At 46.6% G+C, this 20786-nt stretch overlaps 1 protein-coding gene across 5 annotated transcripts in view; it reads left to right on the top strand.

The window, feature by feature from the left end:
• C2H1orf226 (chromosome 2 C1orf226 homolog) overlaps positions 1–20786 on the top strand; it is a 267134-nt gene that overhangs the window by 149511 nt on the left and 96837 nt on the right. Inside the window, exon 1 of one of the 5 annotated variants that reach the window (XM_045809711.2) lies at positions 11893–12013. The exons of the other annotated variants lie outside the window; for them this stretch is intronic. Within the exon in view, the coding sequence (XP_045665667.2) occupies positions 11960–12013 (54 nt within the window). The 5' untranslated portion in view covers positions 11893–11959. Of the gene's footprint in view, positions 1–11892; positions 12014–20786 lie in introns of those variants that run through there. 5 annotated transcript variants of the gene reach the window in all.

The raw sequence follows: 20786 nt of genomic DNA on the forward strand, positions 1-20786 counted from the left end.
CAGAACATTCCAGGCAGAGTCCTAATTGCCAACACTGGCTTGGTACTTAGCATGAGCCGGGCGCTGGTCTGAGGGCTTTAAGTTAATCCTCGCAGGAGGAAGTTGCATGTGGAACAACACAGAACTGAAAGAAAACATGGCATGTTTTGGACTCTGAAGGGTGTTCATTATGGGTAGAGCACAGAGTTCAGAGGGAAGGGGGATCCACGAAGTCGGGGCTTTTGTGCCGCACTTGCTGTATGCTAGGTCACCTGAACATGCAGCGTGTGGTGACACGTTTCACTGTCAACACAGGTACATGGGGCCAGTATTATCCTCCTCGTGCAGGTGCAGACAAGACCAGGGAGGATGGAGTAACCTGCCCCCAGTTAGCCTGCAGAATGGGGGAGACAGAGTTGCACTAAGGCGCCAGGCGCCAGGTTCCGATCCCCACGCTGCCTGTCCAGGAGGAGTGCGAGATGGAGACAGCCTGCCAAGAGTAGACCAGACAGCAGAGAGGAAGGAGAGCCGGCCAGACAGGGTGACAGATCTCAGCGTGGGCAGGAGGGGAAGCCGTGCAGCTCTGTGGACACGGACAGGCCATGGGGTGCCATCTCGAGTCTTTCCCACCAACTAAGGGAAAAATGAAAATCCTTCCTCATAAATTACCGTGTTTATTCTTAACCACAATCCCATGAAAGTTGAATGTAGTATCCCCACTGTGGCAGTGGAGGAGGAAAAGGAGTCTCAAGGGAAGTAACTTGACTTTTAAAAAAACAGATCCTCACTCTGGAAGCTCGTTTGTGCTTTTGTTCGTTCGCTCAGCACCTATTTCTTGAGCAGCTCCTAAAAGGCAGATGCTCTGCGAGGCATGATGGGTGATATGCGAGGCCCATTCCCTGACCCCGAGTGGATGGGGACTTTAAGTTAAACAGGTCAGTGTGGGGATTTAAAAAGTTGTCTGCAAAATCTTTGACACTTGTGTCATGGAGAGAGAGGGGGTCTGCGACTACCCGCCCCTGGATTCTGGGCTGACCTTAGTGACTCCTGGTTGCCCGTAGAATGCCATAGAAGTACTAGACTTCTGAGGCTAGCTCCCAAACAAGACCAGACAGCTATCCCTCACTCTGAGAGGACCCAGCTGCCAAGGAGTCCAGCTAGCCGTCTCCAGCCGTGCTGGAGAGGCCACGTGCGGGCACTCTGGTCGACAGCTCCAGCCAGGCTCCCGGTCAATAGCCAGTGTCATCTGCCAGCCTTGTGAGCGAGCCATCCTTGCACGCCCAGCCCAGGCTGACCTTTAGATGACTGCAGCTGTGGCCAGCATCCTACGGCAACGGCACGAGAACCCCAAGCAAGAACTGTCAGCCCAGGCTCTCCCACATTCCCAACGCATGAAGGAACGAGCCAAATAAAAAGGTGATTACGATATTAGAGATGTTGTGAGTCATCGTATAGAAAGTCTCTGGAAGAGTCAGCCCCCGGGAGCCAAGGGGTGCAGCACCTCAGGGCACCCAGTGGACATAGGGCTCAGATCCTGAGAAAGAACAGTGGTTCAACAGCAAATGTCAAAATTCCAGCTGTTGCTCTGCTTTTATTGCTAATTGGTCTTCGGGAACGAGGAGGCAGGCAAGAGTAGAAGAGAAAAAGTGAAACAAGCACTGTAATGAAGAGGACTTAATTTTGCATACTGCTCTGGGCTTGAGCTGACGTCCACCACTCCACGCGCACATGTACCCAGCCCCACGCACCCACGCACCCAGCCCCGTGCATCCAGCAGGCACTGCTGGAGCCTGATTAACTACAAGTTACAGGTGTCACTAATGGAGCCGACTGTTCTCAGTCTTTAAGGAGTAATGAATGGTGCTCTCTGCTTTCTGTGGGCCTGACACCCTGCGTAAACTGTTGCAGAAGCGTCTGCAGGAGCTTGGCCTTGGGCTCGGCCGTGGCGTAGCTGTGGTGGCAGGTAGGGGCCTGAGAGCAGTGAAAGGGTGCTGCTTAGAGCCCCAGCACTCGCGGTGACAGTTGGAAGCACGCGAGGTGGGTGAAGGTGAGGGGCGATGGGTAGGGGCTCCAGCCTGAGAATGTTTCCTATCAGAGGCCAAGGCATTCACTTCTTACGTTCTGGGTCTCACTCCCCGCTTTCCCGCGGCTGTGCCTGCGGGACGCCTTCCTTTCTCTTCACAGAAGAGACACAGGGGAGCGGTGGCGATGGTGAATAATGCATCCCAACTGTTGCCCTCACCCTGTTGGAAAGGAGCAAGGAGTGCACGGCTTCCTTATTGTTGCAGGAAAAGCGAAAGTCTCTTCCCCACCGGGGCTGGCTTTGCTTCTCCTCTTACTCCATCCATTATGGCGGAAGTCATGATGCTTTCACCAGAAACATCTACGGCAGCTCCGGGGATTACTTCTGAGAGCCAGGGCGCTCCTGGAGAGTCTCCTCTCTTAATTAATGTTTCTAATTTTTAGTCAGTTTGAAATGAAAGGACTTTGCCCCTGGGCTGTCCGGGATGTTCGCTGTCTGTGTGTTCTTGCAGAGACCCATAGGAGCAATTTTCAATCTCATTTAACCTTCAGAACAGCTGTTGTAAGAATTGGTGCAGGATCTTCTTCGCCCCATGGGGCGTGAGTGACAGGAACGTGATCCACATTCTGCGTTTGAACTGCCTGGACCCTCAGGGAAGCCTGTTGTTTTCCTGAGGTAAGTCCCAGGGTCCTTCAGGAGCTGACTTTTCCTCCTGTCAGAGCCGTGTCTGGATTTTCAAAGACGCTGTGTCATTGACAGTCTCTCCCTTCTGAGCTGGGGACTGGCTCTGCTAGGTACATCGGCTCTGGAAGGTTCTCACCTGCTCTGCTGTGAGAGTCACACTTGCACTTAGTGGAGCTCATGTTTTTTGTTAAAGCTGAACCGGTGGGTGGGATGGAGGGCAGACGAGGGTCCAGCTCGGTGGGGCAGGTTCTCTTTAGAGAGCGTCTGTTGGGAAGGTCCCGGCAGCCTGTGTCATCTGCCCCCATCTCTATTGAGGCAAGGTCCCTGCTGAGGTCGAAGTTGATCCCCATCTTTTTTTTTTAAAGTATACTTGACACAGAATGTTATGTGAGTTTTAGGTGTACAATGTGATTTGACAGCTATATGTTAATGCTGTGCTCACGTGTGTGGTCGCCATCTGTCACTATACAGCGCTCTTGCAACACAGTTGACTGTGTTTCCCTCTGCTGTGCCTTTCATCCCTCGACCTCTTCATTCCATGACTGGAAACCTGGACCTCCCATTTCCCTTCACCCATTTTGCCCATCCCCCCACTCGTTTGTCCCCATCCTCCTTTATCAGACACATTCTCAGAGACTGTTCCCTCGAACCAACCGTTGTCGCCATCTTGCTAACCTGGAAGTATTGAAAACCTAAGGACCATTTCATGGCTGCTCCAAGTTCTGTGGGGTTCTGAATAAACAGTCATAGGATTGTATTTCTTTGCAACTGGAGGAGAACTTAAAGGTAATTTAGGTTAGCCCTTGCATTTTGCAGATGAGGAATTTGGGGCTTTGAGAGATTAGTTGCTTTGCCTGAGGATGTACAGCTAGTTAGTGACAGAGCTAGGAGGGTCCCATCAGGTTTCCTGCTCTTAGATCAGACTTTCGTTCGTACTGTGTTGCTTGATCTAAAAACGGTACCCGCAGGTGGATTTAAAGCAGGGTTTCCACATAAGTCTTCGTCGTGGGGACTGACCTGTGTTTTGTGGACGTTTAGCGGCATCTCTGGCCTCTCCCTACCAGGTCTCAGGAACAACTCTTTCCCCACCCAGTTGTGAGAAGCCAAAATGTCTCTAGGCTTTGCCAGAAGCTCTGTGGGGGCTGAGATGTTCCTGCTGAGAACAGCTTAAAGTTAGTGTATCTTTTAAAGATTGATTTATTTATGAGACACAGAGAGAGAGAGAGAACGCATGCGCGCCGGTGGTGGGGAGAGGGAGAGCGAGAATCCCAAGCAGGCTCCATGCTCAGCGCAGAGCCTGACCCCATGACCCCGAGATCATGACCTGAGCCGAAATCAGGAGTTGGACACTTAACCAAGTGAGCCACCCAGGTGCCCCAAAGTTAGTGTATCTTTAGAGAAATATACTTACGTTCACTCTTCCTAGGAGTGTGTGTGTACAAAGCAGACTGGAGCAGCAGTCAGGGATTTCAGAAGACGTGCTACTTCCTGCTGAACTGTGACCAGACAGGAGCCTGGGAGCTTAGAAGACTGTACTGCCTGTTCCCTCCCTTAAATGTTTAGACTGTGGTGCTGCCAGAGCAGGGGAGGAGAGTCTGGTGGGGTGAGGGAACGGTTAGAGGAAATCAGTAGGGTATTTGGTCTATAAGGGAAGCACTTGCTATAGACACTCTTGTATCCAAAATATGTAAAGGACTTAAAATTCGCTAGTAACTAAATGACCCATTTAAAAGGTGGGCAGAGAATTTGAACAGACGCTAAGCCAAAGAAGATAGACAGATGACAAGACCATGACAAGACGCTTAGCATCAGTCCTTCGGACAGTGCAGGTTGAAACAAAAAGAGATGCCACCACTTCACTGTGAGGGTGGCTAAAATCAGAGAGACTGATGCTATCAGGTGACGCTATCAAGTGTTGGTGAGGTTGTGGAAGTTCTGGAACCCTCACACCCTGCTGGCAGGTACAGCTGCTTTGGAAAATGGCCGGGCAGTTCCTTAAAATGTTGCAGATACACCTGCCATGTGGTGTAGCCTTTCCGCCTCTAGGCACCTCCCCGGAGAAGTGCAAGTGTGTGTCCATGCGTGTTCATGGCCGCTTTCACTGTAGCGGCCCAAACTGGAAACAACCCAGATGCCCATCAGCCATTGCTTTTTAGACCTTGCTTTGTGAGTGAGACATTTTCACATCCTGCCAACAAATCCAGTTTAGTAGAGAAGTGGGTCAGACTGAGAGTATCTGTTTGGGTCCAGATACTGACTTGCGTTTCGAGTGTGTCAGAGTGTCATTAGAGTAAGTCAGGTGACACTTCTTCCTGGCAGTGGAGTTTGGCAGTGGAATCGGCAGTCTATCTTCTGTAGGTCCCAGATGGGCTATTTTAATGGGCTGCTAGGTGATGATGGGTTCTTTAAATATCAGGGTTTAAAAGATCACACCTAGCTTCAAAAACTAGCTCCATTAAAGCATTTTATTTATACAACATTAAAACATTTAGGGGGTAAAGATGTTCTTGGTCACTATGACCCCTCTTAAAGATGGCAGGCGAGATGCGCTTGTGGCTAGAATTCTTCCCACAGAGTCAAGAGTTGGGAGCCAAGAAAAGAAATTATTTCAGGGGTGGGTAGAGCGATAATTCCTGTGCCCCCCAAATAGCCAGGATTTCTGTGATGTGTATGGGTGGGTTGAGACTTGCTTTAGAATCTTTTTTTTTTTTTTTAATATTTTGTTTTTGAGTTCCTGATAGGTGTTGGGCATTGAGATCCAACAGGAGGTAAGACATGGTCCAGCCTTGTCTTTAAAGATGGTACAGTCCAGTCAAGGGAAGGATAAATCAATGCACAAGGACAGTCCAGGGTGATGAGTGCCGTGGTGGAGATGGGCGTTTGGTGCTGCTAGCACAGCACACCCAGATCGTTAATAAGGAGTGAAGTGGGAGTTGATCAGGAGACGCTTCAGCATTCCTTCTAGATGCCTTAGCTCGGTGCTGGGTGTTCAAGCTTGAGGGCCAGAAATTACTAGGAAAAGATACATTCTTACTGTCAGAGATTTTAGTCTAGCTGAAATAAAGTTAGTATGCATAGGATTAAGATGGCCGTGTGTTGATAACGGGGTAGTATGTTGGAAGCAGTCCTGCAGTGAGTGGCAAGGGAATTTGATTCTGGCCGGGGATCTGCTCGTATGTGGCTCTTGACCCCGGGACAAGTCACTTACTGGCTCTCTTGGCCTCAGTCTTTTTGACTCTAACAGGAGCAGCTGGGATAACAGTGTGCGATATGTCAGGTACCTTCCAGCTCTCTCCAGGCTGTAGTGTGTCAAGGGGAGGTTTGGGGAGAGCTTGACCGGTTTGTTCTCATTGGAGAGATCTGCCTCGGTGAAGCCATTGTTGAGGAGAAATGCCATCCATTATTAGGGTGGGCAAACTGTGGGAGTCAGGGATTTTTAAAGCTCCAGAAGCCATCCTGTGGGAATCCTATTTAAAGCTAAAGCAAAGGGTGAGTCTCACCTGCTGGAACCAAGGGCATTAGTCCGTTTGTCCTCTGTCCTTCAATGACCCCTTTTTGATTATATGGTCTTGACTTAGTGCTGGGTTCCTGATCGTTATCAAGAGGGACCTACACCCAAGATCTAGAACACGTAGCATGTTCTCTCTTGTCCTGGTGCCTTCCCTCCTGGCATGTTGGATTAGCCAGTGCCACCAATCCGTGATTGGAAAGGCATTTGCTCCTCTTGCCTCTTTCTTTCTTAATCCCTCCTGTCTGCTGATACATCAAGACATGCGCTCCTGACCTAAGACTACCCCAACAATGCACAGCAGTGTTACTTGAAAGAAAAACATAAATAAGGAACTTGTGCAAAATCGGAGAAACTGAATTGCATATTTTTTTTCTCTGCCCCATCCGGTGCACCTGAATGCTTCCTTTGACTTGTGGTGCTCGCTTCCTGGAGCAGACCTGGGGGACTGCAGGTCCACCTGGCAGCTTGGCAAGTGCTTGTTGGATGGATTTCCAAACTTGGAGTTGTCTTTCTAAAGGGTGTGGAAGCCGTGAAGGCTTTCTAGATTGGGTTAGCAACAGTGGATTGTTTCTACTCTCTATTTCTGGACTCCAGATTGTTCCCAACTCCCATTCGCTACCCTAAATTCAATGTACGGGGTTCAACAGTGTACCTGCCAGATTGATTCCTTGTCTTCCCCCAAAACAGTATCTAGTGGTCATCCCTGCTCTTCCAGAGAGTTCCTCCTCTAACTTCAACAGCTTATTTCCAGTTGGAATTTGACTTCCCAAGACTACTTCGGGGGAAAAGACAGGTCTAATTGTCAGACTTGATGCCTACATATGGTCTGACTAGAAAATAATCAGAAGGCTAGATAAGAAAATAATCAGAAAGCTGTGTGGGGACTTATTCCATTTTGTCACCTGTAATTTTAATGTCAGAGTAATTGGCTAGGTACCAGTTATTTTCTAAACAAAAAGTTGGGTAACACAAGAAGAGTTCTAATAGTCCTGTCTGGAGTAATTGAAGTTAAAAGCCTTTTGCTAGTGAGGGTGTGACCAACACCATGGTACTTGACACACGAGAGGACAATTCCTTGATGAGGCTTTATACCGTATGAAGTAGACCAGCAGTTAGTGTCCCCATGAGATAAAACAGGTAATTCAGACTCAGCAGGTAAAGTGCCCAAGGTCATGCATATAATAAGGGATGAGACTGACCTTCAAATTCTGATCTTCAGGCCCGATGCCAAATCCAGTATGTCTTCTATGACCCGTATGCATTTTTATGTGTTTATTGTTAATGGAACTTGTCTAATTTACCCATGAGCTGCTCTCGTTAGATTAAAAAGAAATTAACACTTTATTGGTGATAAGTATTATGAGATAGTAGCAAAACTCTGAGGGACTTCTAATATGTCCCCCTTTTACTTGAAAAAAACACTTCAGCAGGAAAGGGGAAAGGACAGACAGCTTACATCTGTTTCCTTATGGTCCTACATCTTCAGGGGTCATGGCCTGGACTGAGCTGATGACCCTTATACCCGAGTGTTTTCTGTGGAGAGCCTGGATGACAGGACCCAACAGATGGGTGGAGGTCATTTTCATGTGCCGCAGCACTCACCCCGACCCCAGCACAGATAACATCACACCATAAACACTCATTTCCCAGATTCATTTCCTTGGGACACTGGAGGTTTTGTTACTTATACCATAAAAGTCTCCAGGGGGACCCATCTCAAAATGTGTTTTCATCTTGACTTAAATCCAACTCTTCTTGTTTCCTTCTCCATCACACCACACCCCCCTTGCCTTTCTGTCAAGGGGTGATGGACAATAGATGGTAGCAACAGTTTCTATGGTAACAGCATCTGAGTCATCTCCTTGGAAACCTGCATAAAGGCCTTCCATCTCCAGACCAGCTCAGTGCAACTTGGAAGGCCTTTGTTCCCATGAATGTATCAGCATGGGGCAGCAAGCTCTCCCGGGCTCTGGCCACTGCAGTTTCCTTTGGTTCCTGATGCCCATGGCAGTTTGGGTATAGAGTGGGATTCAACCAAACGTGGGGGTCGGTGGGCCCTGGGGTGCTTTTCTCAGCCGAGCCCATGTCTAGAATGCATTGTCTTTGGTCCAACACCAGATGTCCAGCAGATTTAGCCAGTAGACCTCTTGCTTTTTAAAATGCCCAGATGATTCAACCAAGTCTCCCACAGTGACCAGCCAGGGATCAGAATAAAGCAGTACTGCTTCTGAACGCGGATGAGCTGGGTATTTTGGCATGGTCATGAAGAGAATCCTGAAATAGGGCACCATGGGATAGCTTGTAAGAGCCCCTCTCCTTATGGTGTCCTTCAAATGCAGCAATTTTGTTCCTTAGATGAGAGGAGAATGGTTTCCAGCAGCTAAGAGGATTAATTCTCTTGTCATCATCCACACGAAGTAACAATCACAAACACTTTCATTGTGCTGATTATTTTATAGATCATTTTCACATTCAGGAGCTCAATTAATCATTTATTCAGTCGTCAACACATGTTAATTTGAAACTGCTAAGTGTCGCGTATTGTGTTGGGAGTTTGGGGCAGAACCGTGAGAAAAGAAAATGCACAGTCTCTGCCCCTAATGAAGTTTACAGATAAGAGAATCAAGGGCTAATCAGATAATCACACATGTGTGAACATTCAACCAAGCTCCACTAAAGGAGCAGGTCCATGGTATGATTAGCGTGCAGAATTGCGGGATTTGACCCTTTGGAGACTTCTTCCTTGAAGAAGTGATGGTCATCCTGATGCCCGATCAGCTGGGCCCTTTGCAGATGAAGAAGTGAAGATTTGCAGTGAAGTGACTTCCCCGTGGTCATACCAACTGCTGACTGGCAGTCCAGGGGTCCAGTCCCAGGCTCTGCCTGTCCCCTCCTGCTGACTCTCAGAGCACAGCCTAGGGTCAGTCTCGGGCCAGATAGCCAAGGAGGTGTTTTCCCGTTTTCACTCAGCTTCTGCCCAGCTTCCAGGCCTGAGCCCATTGCCTATTTGCCCAGGGCGGCAATTCTAGGAATTTTCTCTTTCCATGGACATTGTCCTCCAAGGTGTTCATTAATGAAGGCATCTTGCCTAGCTCTGTTGACCCTTAAACACAGGACTCAGGCTAAAAGTTAGTCTCCTCTAGCCCCCCAGAAAAAAGGTTAGATGTAGTTTGAGATAGAGTATCCCCTGGTAGAGTATGGATGGGCCCTAAGACAGAGTTTCTGCCAACATTCAGGAGCAAAGCAGCTGTGCCGGGCAGCTCCATTCATCTGTTGATGGACATCTCAGCTCTTTCCATAGTTTGGGTATTGTGGACATTGCTGCTACAAACATTAGGGTGCAGGTGCCCTTTGGATTGCTACATTTGTATCTGTGGGGTAGACACCCGGTAGTGGAATTGCTGGGTCATAGGGTAGCTCTATTTTCGACTTTTTGAGGAACCTCCGTACTGTTTTTTTCCAGAGTGGCTGCACCAGCTTGCATTCCCACGAACAGTCTGAGAGGTTCCCCCTTTCTCCTCATCCTCGCCAACATCTGTCGTTTCCTGACTTGTTCATTTTAGCCATTCTGACTGGTGTGAGGTGGTAACTCATTGTGGTTTTGATTTGTATTTCTCTGATGCCGAGTGATGTTGAGTATTTTTTCACGTGTCTGTTGGCCATTTGTGTGTCGTCTTTGGAGAAATGTCTGTTCATGTCTTCTGCCCATTTCTTGACTGGATTAGTTGGTGTTTGGGGGTTGAGTTTGATAAATTCTTTATAGATTCTGGATACTAGCCCTTTTTCAGAACAATTTAAAAATAAGTGACAGTTTAGACATGTCCCTTAATCCTGGATTCCCTAGCTAAAAGGGTGTTATCCTTCTCTTTTTTGATCCTGAGATCTGAGCAAATGTCGCCGTCTTTGTGGATGACATCTTGTGAGAAAGTTCCCTTTTTTCTACCATGAACAAACTGATCTTATTTTCTTAAAAAAATATGTTGGTTTTTATTTTCCAAGCCAAGTTTTTAATAAAGGTTTTTGCTGACACAGATAAGTAGTTGAAGATTTATCTTTTTTTTAATGTGTGAATCCAGAAAATAAGCAGGCATCTACTGTACCAAGGAGACCATTCCTATCCTAGGGAGACCAGGTCCAATCCTACAGAGGCTCCTTTGAGGTTGAGGAGGGAAAGGGGGAGGTAAGATTGGAGCTGTATGATTTGGGGCAACTTGGTTCTCCCATCTATAAAATGTATAATAAGAACCATTTTCTTCTAATGAAATATTTGTGTCATTGTCTCTAAATATTTTTAAAGGACCTCATAGGGTTGGGATTTCTGGTGATCTGGAGTGGCTTTAGTAGGGTACCACTGGCTGGGAATGACATGCTGCCATGTGTACGAATGGGCAAAGATGAAAGGTACCACGCCTCTCCCCACCGCACACCACGCTGACCCTAGCAAGTGTTTATAATTCTGAAAATCATCTGACCGTTTAAGCTGATGGCGTCCTCTCATTAAGATTTCATAGTGTAGAGAGACCACACTGGGCCTCCTTGCTGTTTTTTGGACCTTGGAAGAGGAAGTATGCAGCTTGTTACTGAGATTTACAGGTGAGAATACAGCTGAAGGTGCTCAGAACCCCGACAGAGGCTGATGGCTTTGAAGTAGGCTCTGGGGAGGTGAGTGCACGTGAGCAAGGGCTGAGCAGGGAGCCTGGCAGGTGACACGGAGCCCGAGAAGCTTCCGCCCCGGAGACTCCACCCCCACCTTGCTGGCTAGCACGAGGCAATGGTGTTGGTCATTTTACAGTCAGGAATGTGAGCCCAGGGAATTGACATGAATGTGTTTTCTGCAGTGGCTGGCATGCCCTGAGGCCGGGATTGGTGGGTGGTCACAAAGAAGGGCTGTGAGGATAGAAGTTCTAAATTACAAATCACTGCAGTACTTTCTAGCATACCACAGTGTAGAGCACACTACAGATTATAACTGGAGCCCACTGTCGACTGGGAATAGGGCAGGGCATTTTGCCAGCACGATCTAGCAGGATCTGTGGTGTGGGTGGTGGTATCCTTCTTGTCTAGGTAGAGAAACGGAGGTGGGTCTCCGGCTCCTGTAGCTGGTCGATGCCCGATCCAGGATTTGGATCCAGATCTTTCTCCAAGCCCATATTCTTTCCACTATTGCTGCTTCCTCTCCAAAGAGGCTCTTTGTGGTCCATTTAAGTTAGGACCGTCCCTGATGCTGTCAGGATGCTTTTCTCCAGGAGGCCCTTTAAAAAGCTGTTCGAGCTCCAGGAATAGTGCAAATTGAATGTGCTCATCAGTTAAACACATTTACATCTCCCTCGGGGCTGCGGAATCAGGAGGGTTAATTAGCATATGTCAGGCTGTTCTTAAGTAAGTGGGAAGGGCTCAAGATGACCTTGAGGAGCACTGTAGTTTTTGAGGCGGCTTCCAGAGTTTGTATTATAGGTTGGTCACTTTCCCCTCTGCCTCTCCGGGAGCTCCTAATTACCAAGGCTCAGCCTCGGGAAGCTGGGATCTGCATCTTTCCTGTGCTTGCCTGTTCCCCTGGCCTGGACTGAAGTCAGCACCCCAGACCCTTCCCCAGACTGTTCTTTCTCTCCTCCCTCCGCTTCTTTTCCTGCTTCCGAGTGGCTGGCCTGAGAGAGGGATTGCAGGTGTGAGTCGATCCCTGATGAAGATTTTTTTTTTTTTTTTTTTACAGGATAGATAATGAGTTGCTCTGAGCTATCTGCATTTTCCCATATCCTCTTTCCATGACCTTCCATTGCTGCGTGGAAGGTGCTGATCAGGATAGCCGTCTGGCCAAGGTGAGAGCTGTAATCATGGCTGTAGGACGAACAGATGAGATGGATCCTTTGAGGAGTGACCTCTGCAGCGTTGTAAACTCCATGCATGACTGTGGTCTCACGCGTAAGAGAAGCGTTGAAATACAGCCTGTGCTGGTTGATTATTTTCTGTGTGAGCAAGCTAGCCTTCACGTGCACGGTAGGAAGGAGGTAAATAAGAATTAAGTTGGAAGAGAGACGAGACTGGGGAAACAGCATCCCCCCCACACATATAGTCCTGCCCCAAGACCACGGATGGCATCGTGGCAGAGCGTCGGGCTGCTGGTGGGGCTCCTCTGTCGTCTTAGGTGTCGGCAAATATCCCGGCAGCTTTTTTCCTGACTTTGGCTTCTCGGCTGAACTTAATCTTCCAAAGATTAAGTTATTTTAAGAGAGGGAAGTGGGGAGGGACAGTTATTTTAAGAGAGGGAGGGACAGAGGGAGAGAGAGAACCTGAAGCAGGCCCCACACCCAGCACGGAGCCCAACACGGGCTTGATCTCACGGTCCTGAGATCTTGACCTGAGCCAAAATCAGGAGTCAGGTGCTTAACCGACTACACCACCCAGGTGTCCTGGTCTTTATTATATTCTAACTCCTGTGAGTCCTTGGGATTTTCGGTTGTTGGCCAAACAGCTACACTGATGTGGACACTGTTTAATGTTCTGTTTCCTTTCTGACCTGTATAAATATCCGTCTTCACACACCAGCTTTGCTCATCTTACGGTGCTACACTTTCTCCTTCGCCTGTCTGCATTCTTTCCTCCTCTTACACACACCACACACACAATGTGTAGTTTGTTATAGGGAGTAACAGCGTCTCTTGTCTTTCAAGAACAGAGTAGTTGGGGTGTCTGCCTTCAGCTCAGGCTCACTGGTAAGCCTGATCTCTAACCACGCCCTTGGGCGCGCTTCTTCCAAATACACAGGGCTATTTGCATTTCCTGACCACCAAGTTGGTATCTGGTGGCTACTACGCATGTTCTTGCCGCCCAGTCTCCCCGAGCCCTCCTCTTCCCTCGTACCTTGTCTCCCTGGCAAACCACGCATTACCCTTTTGCTTCATCCCACAGCATTTGTAGCACTGAAATAGAATTACCAGACACCTAGCTTTCCTCGTCTGTGAGCCCCGTGAGAGCAGAGCCAGGTCTTAGTAAGGTTTTGTCCGTCTTGCTTGTGGGACAGTCACTCCTTCCCCCTGTATCTGCTACAGGACTCTGAGCGGGAGATGGTGATGGGGGTGCGGTGGGTGGGGGCACCTGATGGAAGAACAGCCTACCTGGGTAGGATCATTGGTGCAGCTCCCACCCTCATCTTACCTGTGAGCTTTTTCTCCCACTGAATCTACCTCTGTGTCCCTCACTTCTCTCCTACCTTGGTTTATTTCCTGGGTTGACCACGAGGGGTGTTCTGCAGTTCCTTGTGTCTTATATCCCATGGCTCGACTCTTGGCTCTAGATGTTTGTGTCTCCACGTAGGCCAAGCCTTTAAGGTCTACGATGAAAATCTTGGCAATCACGCCTGTCCGACCCTCTGCAGGATTGGGTGATGTTCTGACCGGTGGTGCTGGTGGCTTTGTGCCATCGGTATTTTTTAATGTCACTTCCTGCAAGGAAATTTCAGGGATGGAGAAGGGCCCCAAACAAGCCCACTGCTAGGATAAGTAAATGAGTCTGTGTAGGGTTTATCACCATTAAATACGTGGTTTACGTGCTTAATTCTAGCGGGTTTGACATAGGTCAGTAACGATGGGGTGGCCTCGGGTTGGCGGGGGTTGCTGTGGGGGTTCATGGCAGCGTGCATAGGGTGATGCTTGGTTGAGTCTGTTAAGACCCTTCCCCTCAGCTTGGAAACTGTGGTTTACATACTTGCCACTGCTCAGCCATTGTCATCCTTCACTGCTCAGGGAGACGAGAGACAACCTGTGACCTCTGGTAGGGCTGTTCGGTTATGCTTGTCGTTATCTGGGGCAGAGAGCTCCCGTATTTGCACACATGTGGTCTCTCTCCAAGAATACACCCCTGTGCACTTTTCATCTCTTCTGAGTTAGATTGCTTTTGGGTGACTGATTTGGGCAGCATTTTCGGTCTTTGAAAAGACTATCCCACATCCAGAAAGGCATTCCTAAGATGTTTCTGGAGTTGTAAATCAGACTATTAATTATAGACCCTTGAAAGAATGCTGGTTTCTCTCCCTAAGCACAGTGGGTATTTCCAGCAATACCGAGGAAGTCTCTTACGTTTATATGAAGAATCGGAGGACGGTCCTAGTGCCTGATTTTCTTCTCCATGAATTTTTCATTGTTGTGATTGCTTTTGAAAAGGTTCTGTTCAAATTGTATGTAGTGGTTTGACTTGGCCTTTCTTTGTGTCCAGTTTCATAAATACGGTTCCGTTGTGCAGTGTTCACATGATTGCGGCTTGGTTCTTCTATGTTTTTCGTGGAATTTGACTGCACGTGAATTATTTTTCTTAGTGGAACTGCCAAAAACAATCGTTAAAACTTCCTTTCCATGATATTAACTCGATACCACATTAAGTCAAAACACGAAAAAACTTTAAAATGTTTTCAAAAGCGTTCAGACATTAACATGCCTGCCTTATAGGGTTGCAGGACTTATTTTAAGAAAAGTTAAATTTCTTAAAGCTAACTTGGACAAAGTAAAGTGGATTGTATTTCCAAACGAAATTTAGCAGTTGTATATCCTAGTTACATTTCTTCTCCATTTACTTGTAATTTGTAAAATCTGTACTTTGTAATTTTTTTTCTCCAGAGAAACTAAGGCACCCTTTAAAAAGCACGCTCGCCAATAGCTCGCATATTCCAACTGCATTGTTTGCGTTTTGTCTTCTTTCAGAATCCCGTGTAGTTTTCCCCCCTTTGAAAATGTAGTGATGTTGTTTCTATGGAAACAGTGATGTCATGGGTATGAATGGGGCCGAATGACCACCAAGAGTGCCATATATCAAGGCCAGTGATGGAGCCCAGCTTTACCTATGAAGTTGCTAATGGGGCTCTGTTGTCAGCAACTTGAAAAATATATGGCTGGGAGGAAAGTACATTTGTGTAGCCGTTCTGGACGGCCCATATGGAGTGAGTGTGTGTTTGTGAAGCCATGTGTATTTGATTGTGAAATAAATCCTTCCCAGTTGGACTGTAGATCATCTGGATTCCCAGGTCTGTAGGGTGGGAACTTGAAACCTATGAAATCAAGTCCCCACCGTCCGTGGAAGGAAAGGGGAAAAATATACGTCTCCAGGGTTTGGCATCCAGATACAAAAGACGTGCAATGTCAGCGTTAATACAAATGGGAGTTTGTAATGCATGTAATATATCGGCATTGATGGAGAGTAGACATACAGCACTTAAGTGTTCTTTCCGCGTGACACGTGGTGAGTCATAGAGACAAGTTGTGACTGAGTGATCGGAGCCAGAGTTGTACGAAGCAGCCAGCATACCATAACTTACACACCCGAAGAGAGTGGTCCTGTTTGAAGAGGTGGTCTGGAAAGGTTAAACTCTTCATTCAGTGATAACTCCCACTTTTATTTACTTATTTATTTTGGCTTTCCTATTTTAGAGCTGTATCCAGATCTTGTGGCTCACTGTTTTGACTATTATCGGGATAAATGATATTCGAATTTTTTTTTTTAATGTCCAGAAGTCATGTGGAGCCAAGTGTAATGGTTGCCTATCTTGATAACTCATCTTATTGCTAATTCCAGTTAAAAAGTGAGGTGTTGGTAACAAAATGAGACTGATAATGATGTGGTTCATATATTGGTTCTAAAAATAACTCCTTAAAGGGAGATTTCCTCCCAAGTTTCAGGCAGAAATTATTTATTGAAATGTATTGTGTTCCCAGGGTGACTGCTTGGAGGGTTAACATTTATTTAGATATGTAAGTTCAGTTATGCCTGACGGAAGTACAGGTGTCTGGTAAACATTGTCTAAGTCCACTTGGGCTGTTGTAACAGAGTACCATACATGGGGTGGCTTTCCAACACCAGAAATCTTTCTCAGTTGTGGATGCTGGAAGTCTACGATCAGGTTTAGTGAGAGCCCTTTCCCAGGTTGCAAACAGCCATTTTCTCATTGTTTCCTTTCCCGGCAGAGAGGGCAGGGGAGCTCTCCTGGGGTCTTTTTTAAAAAATAAGGGCACTCACCCTGTTCTTGAGGATACCACCCTTATGACCTAATCATCTCCCCAAAGCCTCACATCCCATCCCAAGAAGAGGTAGGATTTCAACACAGGGATTTTGGAGTGACCCAGACATCAAGCCTGTAACGTAATCTAAATCCCATTTCGCATCGGAGAATAAGATTTTCCATAAAAGTAAAATTTTCAGGGAGCTCAAGCTTCTGCCTCTGAGTCTGACCTTTCAAAATTAATGATCATTTAATAGAAATAATTTCATGATCCCTCATGCTTTTTCTTAAACTTTACAGAATGAAATGAACTTTGTTTCTCATGACTCAGTCATTATTTTGAATTGTTGGTAATATTGGACTGAGAGGGAGAAGTGCCCCCCCCCCCCGAGGTCCTCGAGGGAGCGCAGTGCTAATTTACTCCTGCTTTAGAAGGACACATGTTGCTCCATTTTTTGTGGTTGACTTTCCTTGACTTTCCACCTTTTTCTGTTTTGTCCCTTGCTTCTAGGTCAGTGGCACTTGCTTTTACACCTGTCATGTGCCTGCCTGTGCCCTGTGCTGAATGAGGGCCCCTCAAAGATACCCTGTCCAGGTGTCACCTCATAGAGCAAAAGGAGTTTTGCAGGTGGGATTAGTTAGGGATCTCCAGAGGGGAGGATCTCCTGGATCATCAGGTGGGCCTGGTATCATTACAGGGGTCCTTACAAGGGTGAGGCAGGAGGGTCAGAGGTTTCAAAGACGCTGCCCTGCTGGCTTATGATGAAGAGGCCCCAAGCCAAGGAATCAGGCAGTGTCTAGAAGCTGAAAAAGTGGAGAAAATAGATTTTCCAGAAGGAATGCAGCTCCTGGACTCATTTTAGACTTCGGGTATCCAGAATGGTAAAACATTCAATTTGTGGCATTTTTAAGCTGCTAAATTTGTGGTAATTTGTCCTGGCAGCCATAGGGGAAAAAAAAAAAGCTACCTCCCCTGGCTTGTTTCCCTTCTAATTTGATGCATTAAATCAGGTTCCTGAATTGGTTAGAAAAATACCATCTATCCAACACCCATTTGTTATCAGTTATGTGTCAGGTGTTCAGAATGAAGTAAGACAAGTGTGTCCAGATCTCAGCTTTGCTGGGCACATTGTCCTGTTGGAAGATAGAGCTGGGGAAAGACTGCTAAACGTATAATTGCAACCTAATGTATTAGATGCTGAAGTTGAATTATGGACAAAGAGTGCTAGGAATTCAGAGGAATGGGCAACTCTTATTTGGGGGGACCCCGAATGGTTGGGCCGTATAGAATGAGTGTGTGTGTGTTTGGTAGAGATAGGGTGTGTGGAAGAGGAGGCCTGCCTGAGAGGGAAAGCAGTAGCTGGGCAAAGACTGTGCCAGGTAATGCACAAAGTGTAAATCACCCTGGGTTTGCCCTAGAGGGGAGTAAATGAAGAACCTGCAGGAGCCTACACTTGTTTTGGTTTTCTGAGGTTCTCTTTACCTTTCACTCTGCGTGGTGGCTAGATATGGGCTCCTTCAAGCTGTAAAATTGCACCTGTGGATAGGAGAAGCATTGATTACTATGAATATAAACCAAAGGAACACCTAACCTGTGGCCAGTGTATTTTCTGGAATATTCCAGAATCTCTCATTCTTTCATTGACCACAGCAAAGAGCTCCTGATTCCAAGATCAGCTTTGTTTTCAAATGCTGGAGCTGCTCAGTGATATCCTCATTTAATCTCACAACCTTGAATCGTGTCACAAAATAGAACCAGCTTCCCTTTTAGGCCAAATTTCCTCTGTGTGTTTGTGTCAGTAGGGGAGTAGCTTCATCATGTAGTAATCTAGTGATATCCTAATAGAAGATTTTGTTAATTCATAGAGTGAAGGAATGAAGAATACAGAATCCTATTTAGATTAGCTTATATTTTTACGAAGGGAAAATAGGGCATCTGGTTCACCAAGAATTTATAGCTACTTTTAATTGCAGATTATGTAGACTAGAATGATTTAGCATCCCTTTGTTCCTCCTTAACAGTGATCACATCCAAAGTATTTATTGAGTACCAGCGAAGTACAAAGCTTTGTTTAAAGTGCCGTGGGAGGTTTGGAGCGACCAGTAATCTTACTAGTCGGCATTAAAAAAACAACAGTTAATCACTTAACCCATTTATCAAGTCCTTTAAATGAGCCAGGCACCCTTCTAATCTCTTTAGATATATTATCTTGTTTGATCTTGAGAAGAATGGCTCACTTGCTGCCCATACCCCAAATTTCTCAGCGCACTCTCATCTTAAACTGACTTCCAGCCCCAGTCTTTCTGCCAGAGTTAAGTCTTGTCAAAAGAGCTAGTGCTCGCCCTTCTCAAACGTGTTGGATGTTTTTAGTCATCCTCCCAGATTTCTCAGGAACGTTGTTGCCACTGACCATCATCGTCTCTTTTAAATTTTTTGGCTCACACAATACCTCATACTCTCCTGATCTTACCCTCTCTGGCCATTTTTTCTATTGGATTGGACCATAGAGAAATTCCTGGTAGTCCACCATTTTGGTCTACAAAATGGCATTTTCCTACGGTTTCATAGAGAAGTGGACCCTCCTATTCTAGTTGGTAAATACTGGAGTTCTCTCTTACTTTCCTCTAGGGTAGTCTCTTTACATTCACAACTGTACACAGGCAATCCGGAATTTATATTTCGGGCTTAGACCTCTTCCCTGACTGCAAAGTTTGATTATTTTCCCCACGGCCTACTTGACTTCTCCTCTTGCATTTCTTAAAGGCACCTCAGAACTGTCCTGTCCAGAATCCAGCTCTTCCTCCATAAATCTGTTTCTGTTGCAGTTATCCTGATCCAGTGACTGAAGCCGCTGTGTATATAGTTGCACAAATACTAGAAACCTCCCTGTTGGTCCCCGGCTCGTCCTCCTGGTCGATATCCAGTCCAGCTCTAGGCCCCGTCGCTTTTATTGCTAAACTAGGTCTTGAGTCCAACTGCTTCTCCATTTTTACTGAGGAAGCAAAGTATCAAACAAGTAAAGAGTGAACAGGGAAAGAGAAATGCCAGTAATAGAATGTCAGCAACCGGTGGGATGGGTAGGAAGTGCCAGATGAGTTTTGGTGCTTCCCAGGAAGGTACCATAACCATGAATTTCCTGCTAAGGAAATTATTCCCTTTTAAATTCCCTTCCGATGTTTCTGTTGATATCGACACCTGATGGTCATTGCCCTTTACCAGCGCTCTCACATGGCTATAGGAAGATGATGTTTTAGTCTCATTGTTGTCAGTGAAGCCTTTGTTTGTCTTCTGGTTTTTGGCATTTCTTCACTCCTGAGTCTCAAACATATGGTTCCTTTTGTTGTTGAAGTCCTCAACCAGAGGGCTGTCTGTCTTATATTCTGGAATAATTCTGCATTGCCTTCTGTTGAATTCTGGGTTCTAACTAATCCTGAGAGAAGAATGTATTAATTGTTGAAACATTTCACCAGGACGCTTGTCATTCTGATCTTTGGTCCCTTTCTTCCTAGAAGACGCCCATTTCAGTAGTGGGCCGTGGAATGTGAGGCCACGGTGTCACGACTGCTCTTCCATAGTCAAGTTGGTGGTGACGTGGCTTCTTAGCCGTGACATGGCATGTGGAAGACTCCGGCCCTTCTGATAGTTTCTGAAGGGAATGGGGTCATTCCATTAGGATACCAGGTCCTGTGATGAGAGCTGCTCTCTTCAGTAGCATAGTGTGGGGGAGGAGGTCCGTCTGGTTCTTGTCTGACTCCTGTGGCAGGAATCAGACAAATACAAACAGATCATAATGACACGTAGTCAGTAATGACAGGGATTTTTGACACAGCCAAATAGAACTAGGTGTGGTAGGACTGCAGTAAGTGGAAAAACTAGCAGATGGGTCAAAGAGCTTCTATCTGTGCCATTAAAATAACAGTACTTCCAGACTAATCTTTCAAGAGAGGAGAGGCTGCTTCGTTAGAGTTTTAGCATCACTAAAATGGGTTCAGACAATCATATAGCATTTTCTCAGACTTAAGGAATGGTCCTGAAACCTGGTGGGTTGGCTGGATGTATTTATCTCCCCCCACTCCTGAAACCTCACTGAAATAACCGTTAAGGCAAAGAACAGGAGAGGAAATCGTCAATACAGAGATCTCAATGACTTCTTAAAAGATGGAATTTGTGGATGTGTTGATGGCCTTAATTGAACAGAGGCAGCTTCAGGTGACAGGTGAGTTGACTGGTGAGGGAAGAGTCTGGACAGACTCAAGACTTGGAGGTACCGGTTGTTGCAAAAGCAGGGTAAGGTACACAGTTTCTCAGTGGAGTGTCCGACTCTTGATTCGGCTCAGGTCATGATCTCAGGGTCCTGAGATCGAGACCCTACCCCCCACCCCTCTGCGCTCAGAGGGGAGTCTGCTTGAGATTCTTGCTCTTCCTCTCCCTGCGCCCCTCCCCCTCTATCATGTGTGTGCGTGTGCTCTCAAAAAATAAAAATAAAAAAAAAATAATTAAAAGTTCATAAGTAGAAGTAGAAGTCTTCTTATTTAACTGGTGGGACTCTAGAGCTCCCCCTCCTGTTTCTGGAATATTGATGGTAAGCTTTTTCTCTGGAGAAACT

The sequence above is a fragment of the Ursus americanus genome, chromosome 2 (genome assembly GCF_024610735.1).
Source record: "Ursus americanus isolate L20-20 chromosome 2, mUrsAme1.1.p, whole genome shotgun sequence".
Lineage (NCBI taxonomy): Eukaryota > Metazoa > Chordata > Mammalia > Carnivora > Ursidae > Ursus > Ursus americanus.